Source organism: Octopus sinensis, linkage group LG21 (assembly GCF_006345805.1).
Source record: "Octopus sinensis linkage group LG21, ASM634580v1, whole genome shotgun sequence".
In the NCBI taxonomy this organism is placed as follows: Eukaryota; Metazoa; Mollusca; class Cephalopoda; order Octopoda; family Octopodidae; genus Octopus; species Octopus sinensis.
Genome location: NC_043017.1, coordinates 16,795,813 through 16,805,812, shown reverse-complemented (window position 1 = coordinate 16,805,812; position 10,000 = coordinate 16,795,813). Strand labels below are relative to the sequence as shown.

General features: G+C 39.2%; 1 protein-coding gene across 27 annotated transcripts in view; it reads left to right on the top strand.

Moving 5' to 3' along the window:
• The window catches only part of LOC115222779 (ensconsin), a 208,056-nt gene that overhangs the window by 129,812 nt on the left and 68,244 nt on the right, over window positions 1-10,000 (top strand). For all 27 annotated transcript variants that reach the window (XM_036511841.1, XM_036511843.1, XM_036511853.1 and 24 more), the window contains one exon: window positions 4,909-5,150. In XM_036511841.1, coding sequence (XP_036367734.1) covers window positions 4,909-5,150 — 242 coding nt within the window. The remainder of the gene's footprint in view (window positions 1-4,908; window positions 5,151-10,000) is intronic.

The window sequence follows — 10,000 nt, the reverse complement described above, 5'->3', positions numbered from 1 at the left end:
CTAAGGGATAGTATTTATCCAATATACTGTTGGTAAAGTACCCAGATTCTTAATACATAAATGTTTTTAATTGCAATGCAATTAATTCATCTGTTGTATTAAATGGGTGAAGGTAAAGAAATATTTTTACCATAAATTTATAATACAATTAAGAAAATGGAGAAACAAATTTAGTTTGTTCGTCAACTTTCGGATATTAGACAAAAGTTGATGAACAAACTAAATTTGTTTCTCCATTGTATTATATATATGTATATATATATATATATATATATATATATATATATATATGATAGGGGGGAGGGCGAGGAGAGAAATAGACAGGTAAGGCAGATGGATAGATATACACACACACTCTCCACATAGAAATGGTAATCATGCATGTTTTAACCTGCAGCCACTCCTGCCTTACAACGACAATCCTACACCACCCACCACCACATCCTTGCTACAGTCAGCTGTCGTAAACACTGCATTAGTCATGATTTCTCTATTTTTTTCTAAAGGTGCAAAGCACACCTGTATGGCTAAGAAGCTAGCTTTGCAGCTACATAGCTTGTGTTTTGTCCCACACTCCAGCGCATAGGTGAAATGTCTTCCACTATACTTCCAGGCTGGCCCACCCTTTGGTAGTGAATCTGGTAGAAGGATTTGATATAGAAACCTGTTCTATGTATGTGTGTGTATATATATTTCTTGTACTACCCACAAGGGGCTAAACACAGAGGGGACAAGCAAGGACAGACAAACGGATTGTCGATTACATCGACCCCAGTGCATAACTGGTACTTAATTTATTGGCCCCGAAAGGATGAAAGGCAAAGTCGGCCTTGGCGGAATTTGAACTCAGAACGTAACGGCAGACGAAATACAGCTAAGCATTTCGCCCGGCGTGCTAACGATTCTGCCAGCTCGCCGCCTGTATGTGTATATATATATTTCTTTACTGCCCACAAGGGGCTAAACATAGAGGGGACAAACAAGGGCAGACAAAGGGATTAAGTCGATTACATCGACTCCAGTGCGTAACTGGTACTTAATTTATTAACCCCGAAAGGATGAAAGGCAAAGTCGGCCTTGGCGGAATTTGAACTCAGAACGTAGCGGCAGACGGAATACTGCTACGCATTTCGCCTGGCGTGTAACAGTTCTGCCAGCTCGCCGCCTGTATGTGTATATAGGTGCAAACATGGCTGTGTAGTAAGAAGCTTGCTTCCCAACCACATGGTTCCAGGTTCAGTCCCACTGCATGGCACATTGGGCAAGTGTCTTCTACTCTAGCCTCGGGCCGACCAACGCCTTGTGAGTGGATTTGGTAGATGGATACTGAAAGAAGCCCATTGTGTGTGTGTATATATGTGTGTTTGTGCCTGTGTTTGTTTCTCCATCACTGCTTGGTGACTAATTTTAGTCCCCATAACTTAGCAGTTCAGCAAAAGAGTCCCATAGAATAAGTACTAGGTTTGAAATAATAAGTCCTGGGGTTGATTTGTTTGACTAAGTTTTCAAGGCAGTGCCCCCAGCATGTCAGCTGGTATGAAATAAGTAGAAGATAAAACATGTGCATAAATGTACCTATACGTCTCTGTGTACGGATGCTAATTTCGGTTACAGGAAGTCTTTTAGTTGAACAAATCGACCTCAGTGATTATTTTTTTAGTCTGGTACATGTTCTGTCGGTCTCCTTTGTGAAACTGCCAAGTTGCAGTGACATAAATGAACCAACACCAGGTATCAAGCAGTGGTAGGGGACAAACCAAAGATGCACGCACGTGCGCACACACACATTGGCTTTTGCTTTCCATCTAACAAATGCATTCACAATTAGATTTATCCTCACTGCATTACAGTTGCTGAAGCTGTGATGCAGTGGGAACAAATCTAACATTTGTAACATGATATATATATATATATATATATATATATATATATATATATATATATATAATTTGAGGGAATATTATTCCTAGCTTATAGGGAAAAATTCAGTTTAGAAATACTAAATCAAATTTCACAAAATATAATATATATATAAAAATTAGAAAAAAACCACCTTTTAACAATTCAAAATGAACAATTAAATTACACCATCTAGAAAATTACATATAATAGAAATATTAAAAATAAAATAACAATAATATACCAATGATTAAGCAAATTGCAAAATAATTATAAAAAATAAAAATTAAAATGGTTATTCTACCAAATATATACGTTTTTATTATTATTTTGCAATTTACTTAATCATCGGTATATTATTATTTTAATTTTAATACTTCTATTATATGTAATTTTCTAGATGGTGTAATTTAATTGTTCATTTTGAATTGATAAAGGTGGTTTTTTTCTAATATTTCATATATATATATATATATATATATATATACATCCATACATATTCACACATGCACAAATGTATGTGTGCGTGTGCGATGCGGCACTGGCTACGGCCACGTTCGGATGGTTCTCTTACGTGCCACCGGCACTGGTATCACAACTACAAATTCCATTGATGTTGATCAATTTTGATTTATATATATATATAGATAGATGGATAGATACACACATATATATATACGCACATATATATACACGCACACACACACACACACATATATATATATATATATATATAACGGGAAGCTTATATATATATATTTGATACAAATATATACATACATATCTTAGGGGAGAGTTGGCCTTGATGAGATACTGTTTGGTTTTGTACCAGAGAGAAGCACTGCTGATGCTATATTCCTGTTAAGCTAGCTGCAGGAGAAGTCTTTTGCCAAAAGCAAACATCTGTGCTTAGCTTTAGTTGACCTTTGGAAAGCCTGTGACATCGGTTGTGACTACTGAGGATATGCAAAGGCTTGAAAGAAATGAAACCAGCATGCTGCGCTGGATGTGCAATGTTAGTGTGCATGTAAGAGTCTTAAGAGAAAAATTGGCCAATGGACAAGGACACCTGCATAAAGAAGTGCCGTTCTCCTAATTGTGGAGGGAACCTGTAGAAAGGGTTGACCTAGGAAAACATGGGACATAGCAGTGAGAAATAATCTTCAGATGTTGAGCTTCACAGAGGATATGACAAATGACTGAAACTTCTGGTGCTTTGCTATGTTTGAGAAGGTATATCAAGCTAAGGGAAATTATGGCTATCTCCCCCATGAAGACCTGAGTTTGTCTTAGGAACATCTTCCACAAACTGTGGACAAGCTTAGGCTTCTAGAAAGATTCAAGGCCTAGGTTTACCAACATGAGATCCTCCTCCTCCTCTTCTAGCTTTTGCTCATTTTTGAAGTCCGAATGTCTTTATGGGGCTGTATGGGAGATCTCTTGAGCTCAAGGTCAGAAACCATCTTCACAGATAGTTTGGTTTGCCATGCAGCTTAAGTTGTGTTGAGCTGTATGGAATGGTAAGAAGTTCAGGTTTCCATTTAGTTCTCTCAAGGTGGAATTGATGGTGATATGGGCACAAGAACACTTGTAGTACACCAGTTCAATGGAAACCAAAGTGTCTAGTGCAAGTGTTGCCATGAAGACAAGAAAGAAGTGGGAGGCTGCAAGGTAATCCAGCAGGCTGGAATGAGGCTGGAACTCAGAGCTCTTCTTGGGAATGTGGTTTAGGGTAGGTCTGTACTTGGGAACCCCATAATGACTGACCACAGGTAGGAAGCAGAGGCAGAAGCATGGTGTGGATAAAGAGCAAGCAAGCAAAGCAATGTCAAGGTGCCTAGATGAGGTGGAACTAGATGATGACGAAGCAGAATAGCAGGACATATCAAGTTCTTGATTCAAGCAGTTTACAAAACCTTCACCAGCCCATCCAATCTAATTATGTAGGGCATTTTTAAACCACCTCTATGACCCCTGTGTTTTAAAACAAGGACCTTTGAACACATCTTGAGCTGTTGTTACAAAGCACTGGGCAAGGGCAACTATCTGTAGATATGACCAGGTTTTCAACAACATTGCTGAAGTAATCAGCAATGAAATCAGTGACAGCAGAAATAAAATACACATGCTACAACTTGGAGGATTGTCTTGGTTGAAGAGTGAGAAGGTCAGTGGTCCCAAGATCTGCTCTAATGGTTTGTTTTCCATGGCACATAACTGAACGATGATAGGTGACCAGGAAATGTACATGAAAATTCCATTATATATTACTCAGAAATTAGGTTGTCAGATTTAATTTATGGACTTTAAGAATATAGAAAACACAAAGTAGGAATCTGTAGCTACAGTTAGGTTACAGGGATTAAATTAATACAAGACTACTGGAGAGATTGACTTTCCTTACAAACCAACTGAATGAGGCAGAACAGGGAGACATTAAGATAAGGTTCATCTAAAGGAAGATACAAATAGATAGAGATAGAGTTTTCTAAATCTTCTCTGAAGTCCACAATGACAAATTCATAAAGGTGGGGGTACATTTGGTTCATTAGTAGAGCATCTTTACCCATAATCAGAAGCTTGCTTATGTTGCAGGTAATGATGTCGTGAATTCAGGAATGTGTATAAATAATCCTTATTGGTTAGTTACCTGAAAAAAAATATTAAAACAAAATTTTACTGAAACTGACCACAGGAAAGAGTGAAATTGGTTTGATACTCAGAGACTTTTGTTAAGAGTGAAACTCCTTCTATGTGTTCTTAAGAATTTTATTTTTATTTTAGAATGGTTTCTAATTTCAGGAAATTTTCATTGTTGGTAAGTCTTTATCCCTTCAGATTCAGACCAATGATCTCGATGCATGCACAAAAGATTAACGAAGAAAAGAAACTACTCTGAAAGAAATGCTCTCTTGAAAGCAATTTCGAAACGGCTGCGAGCAAATCTTTGCATTTGCTTCCCTCTTTTCATTTGTTTGAAGCTCATTTTCCAAATTTCTGTTTTTGCAGGTACTGTAAGGAAGGAAAAGGAGAGAGAAAGAGAAGAACGGGTTAGAGTTGCACGAGAGAAGTTAGCTGATGAACGGAAAAAGAAGATAGAAGAGTTGAAAGAACAACAGCGGTTGGCACAAGAGCATCGGGAAAGACAGCAAGAATTAAGGCGTCGGAAAATTGATGAGCTACGTCGCAGAGAGGAAGAGAGAAGAGCTGCCGTGGAAGAACGCCGTCGCAAACAGGAAGAAGACCAGAGAGTAAGTATTGAGTTCCTCTGTGTTTCTCACTTTTTGTTTTTACTTCACTCAAATCCCTTAGGGTTTTTTTTTTATACCCTTGACCATTAACATTATATCACTGTATAATAGAATAAGTGGAGGTGCAATGGCCTAGTGGTTATGGCGGCATACTCGTGGTCGTAGGATTGTGGTTTCGATTCCCAGACCGGGCGTTGTGAGTGTTTATTGAGCAAAAACACCTAAAGCTCCACAAGGCTCCGGCAAGGGGTGGTGGCAGTCCCTGCTGTACTCTTTTGACACAGCTTTCTCTCACTCTTTCTTCTGTTGGCCTGCCCGCTTAGCCAGTGGGGTGGCGTCATTTGAAGGCTAAAACAATGCGAAGCACATTGTGACCAGCGATGTGTAGCAACATCTGATAGCCTGGTCAGTCACGGTGAAATAATAGAATAGAGAACTTTTCGTCGACTTTTTTTCCATCATTCTTGCCAGTGAATCATAAAGATCTTAATACTGAACGCTATGTGTTTGGAAATAATAATTACATATTTAACAGCTGGTAAAAACAATGTAGCAACTCCCTAAACAGATATTTGTCTCTCCTTTTGTAATTCTCGCTGTGTTTCACTTTCTGGACCCTGCACTAAGTAAGTTCATATTCCTCAGCACTGAAACATTCTGGAATTTTCCCCCTCCCCATGCTCTTTCTGCAAACATTGTCCTATCAATGCAAAACACTAAACACCAATCTTAATAATGTGGGTTGACCTGCAAAGGTCAAAAACATTGACCTGTTTTTGCTTTGTAAAAACATACAGTCAGTGCTGCAAGTAGAAACGAGTCCTAGGAATTAAAAGAGCTTTAAGAATGTAATACAGCCATGAAATTGCCGATTCCAGCAAATTTTGTACTTCTACAAAGCAATACTTTGTTTTTCAATATGCTCAGGGCATTCTCTCCTATGACATTATGATTCTCTGTCTTGCAACATGAAACACTTCAAGTCTTTGGTCCTCATGGCGCAGAACATTGGCAAATTTTTTCTTTTCTGCTGCTCCTCTGGCTAACTAAACCCGTCTCCTAGCTTCCCTTCTGGTGATATGATACAGTTCCCTACTACCACCACTCTTCCAGTCCTTCCATGCCTGTTTCTTTTCCCTAATGGCCCTGTCAACTACATTGTTCCACCACCACATTACCTTGAGTTGAGAGGGGACCTTGCACCAGCCACAGGTCTGGTCAGCCACCCTCAACAGGTTGTCCTGTAGAAACCTCCAGTTGTCTTCCACATTATGTGATGCTATATTCTCCTCGTTTTCGTCAAAAGCATCAAGTATTATTCTCTAAATCTCTGTCCATTCAGAGGATCCTTAAGCTTCCAGACCCTTCTTTTCCATGCTGGTTGTCTTCTGGGCAGCCATTTAGCCCTGATCCTGAAGTCACTAACTACTAACCTATGTTGTGGGGTGCTTTCTTCACCTGGGAAAGTTTTGGCATTTATAAGTAGCCATCTTTCCTGTTTCCCGGTGAGAATGTAGTCAATCTGACATGTATCCACCAGGAGCATAAGCCGAGATAATGACTGCTAATCCATATTGCAGCACCAATCTAAGCATAAGTATTCTATCACAGTCTCTGACTACCTCGATTACCTTATCAACCCATTTCTCTATAAGAAGTATACCCACGCCCCTGACCCCATCAGTGTTCCCTATCTAAAATATCTTGTACCTATGTTTTTTGCCTGTGAGTAACCTAGCAGAACTTCCTCTCTACCTTACTTTTTGGATGCAGCACACATCTACACATTTCCGCATCTCAACAATCTCACCAGACCTATCTTTCAATGTGCCAACTCTGAGGGCGTGGAAGGTGTGGGCACATGAGACCCTGGTATGGGGGGACAGCAGCATTGCGCATCTGAAAAGAAAGCTCACATTTGGAAGATCTTGTAAACATACAGTAGCCTTTGACCTGCATACGCCACCCATTTAGAAAAGCTGATAAGACAAAGAACTTATATGAAACACATAGCGGAATGTGTAACAAACTATTTTAGACAGTATCACAAAATCTTGCCTATAGACTTGTGTAGAATGTACAGTGAAGTTAAATGTCTAATGTCAAAATGTCTAATTACCAACCAAGTAGACAACCAAGTAGAATATCTCAACCTTTGTACACTGATTTTGACCTTGAAGGGTGACATAGCCAACTTCACTCAGAACCCATCTGCTTTAGATGGAAGGCTCAAATAATTGAGCCACTGTGACCGTCTACCCATGTCTGTCCTGTGCTAGTTTGCACAGTTCTGCAAAACTTCCACTACTAGCTTTGTCGATGTTATTGCTAAATCTGGTTTTAGGTCTTCCTCTTGTTTTGCCATATGCTGCACCTGTTAACAGGAACATGTGTATCAAGGTCTTGTCTTCCAAGTATACAGCTGGTGAATGTCCATTTTCTTTTTGTTATAGTATTTAAGTCTTTCCTGGTAGTTTATCTCGTGAAAGACCCAGTCATTAGTTCTATCCATGCAGCTTATTCTGAGAATGTGTCTAAAACACTGTTGTTCAAATGCTTCAATTTTCCTTTTGTCAATTTTCTATATAATCCAGCATTCAGCTCCCATAGGTGACTCTGCTAAATATCAATGAATTGAGGAGTTGCTTTTTGTTCACAAGGAGATGACTTCATTCTAGAACCCTATTTACAGATTAATTAGCCTTACCAAAAGTGAAATAGGCAGCATAAAGAAAATATCAACATTTGTTTTTCTTCAAATTAGAAGAGCTGCTAATCTTAAACATTGGATATGGAGGACTTGGTGCAGTATTGAAAGATTCAAGCATACGAACCTTAAACCCGACTATATGTTTAAATAATTAGACATTGTAGAATTCTACCCCTCAGTCTCAAAAAACATCCGCAACAAACCTCTTCTACCTCCAAGCCATGAAGTCCAGCAAGCTACGTGCTACAATTACTGATTCTGGCATTAATATAATTATGAATGCCAGAAAATTGCTGTTATTTCATCACAATTTTACTGGGTGAAAATAAGATTAAGAATAGTTTAATGTAGCAATGAGGTGCTTTAACAGGGCTGAGACTGCTCAATTTGTAGACTTAAACATTCTAAATTGGCTGAACAAAAGAGGAAGCTGATATAGAATTGGGCGGAAATGGTAAACTTGGAGTTGTTCTTAACAGAAGTGGACACAGAATAAGAGCATGAAGATAGAATAAACTCATCACAATAGTCAAACAACAAAACTGAAAAATTACCATTAATTCTAATCTAAAAATAATTGACTACTAAGGCATGTATCTCACCACAGGCCACTCTACTTCTGACAAACCCAACAAAGAAACCATCTGAAGAAATAAAATCTTCAGTAACACTCTTAATTATTAGCAAAATAAGTAGGTGTATCTCCAGCTTATTCCCATATAAAACCACTTTTAATAAAGCTGCCCCACCTTAGAATATGGCACTTGTGAGATCTAGATTTGCAGAAACAAAAACATCATCTACCCACTAGACCAAGGAGGTGCAGACATAAAAATGTTTTGTGGTATGAACATACCAACCCTAAATTTTTTATAGACATACAGGTGTGGCTTTGTGGTAAAAAGATTGCTTACTAACCATATGGTTCTGGGTTCAGTCCCACTGCGTGGCACCTTGGGCAAGTGTCTTCTACTATAGCTTTGGGCTGACCAAAGCCTTGTAAATGGATTTGGTTGACAGAAACTGAAAGAAGCCTGTCGTGTGTGTGTGTCTTTGCCCCCCCCCCCATCACTTGATGACTGATGTTGGTGCATTTACATCCCTGTAACTTAACAGTCCGGCAAAGGAGACTGATTAGAATAAATACTAGGCCTACAGAGAATAAGTCCTGGGGTCAATTTCTTTGACTAAAACCCTTTAAGGCAGTGCTCTGGCACAGTAAAAGCTTGTTACACTTATCTGCCCAAATGTTTAGCTATAATAAGAAAGTTAAAACTCACCCACAAAGCCTATGTAACTGCTCTCTGAACAATAAATTCCACAAGGAAGAAATAGATTATAGAGTTGATATCTCTGATGCAAGAACTTAATGTTGGCCTAAGATGAAACTCTTTCAAGGACAGATTTATACAGTATAAGGCCTATTCAGAAATACCTTGGTGCGTGAACACAAAGTACTGAAAAAGACATCGTAGCAAGGAAAGCTCTTGCCTAGAGCGCATGCCATAAATTGAGAAAGGTATGGAGTTCAAAGTTAGCAAGGAAATTGAAAGTGAGGTTGTTTCTGGCAACAGTGGAGTCTGTTCTTCTATACGGGCTGAAACATGGACGCTCACTAAAGCATTGAAGAAGCAGTTGGACGGTTGCTATACGAGGATGCTTAGAATGGCACTTTTAATGTCTCCTGGAAGAGTCAGACAACAAACGCTGACCTATACCAGGGACTACCAAAGGTAACATTGAAGATATAGCATAGAAGGATGAGGCTGGGTGGACACTGCATCGAACACACCAAGGAAATTGCTAACAACCTAGTGTTCTGGCAACCAACGGAAGGAAGAACCAGGAGAGGAAGGAAGAAGACGACCTATATCGACAACTTGCTGGGGGATACTGGTATGGAAGGGGTACAGGAGCTGAGGACCATTATGGGAGATCGAGATGAATGGAGAAAACGTGTGGAAACTGTCTTCGGGCATCCTGTGGGATGACCTAGGTAGATAGATAGATAGATAGATAGATAGAAGTCTTCTTTACCAGGTACTTAGATGACATCCTCAAACTCACATCCTCCTTTGAAGAGGCTGACAGAACATTGACGACGTTCGATAACATGGACATGGACATAAAGTTCACTATA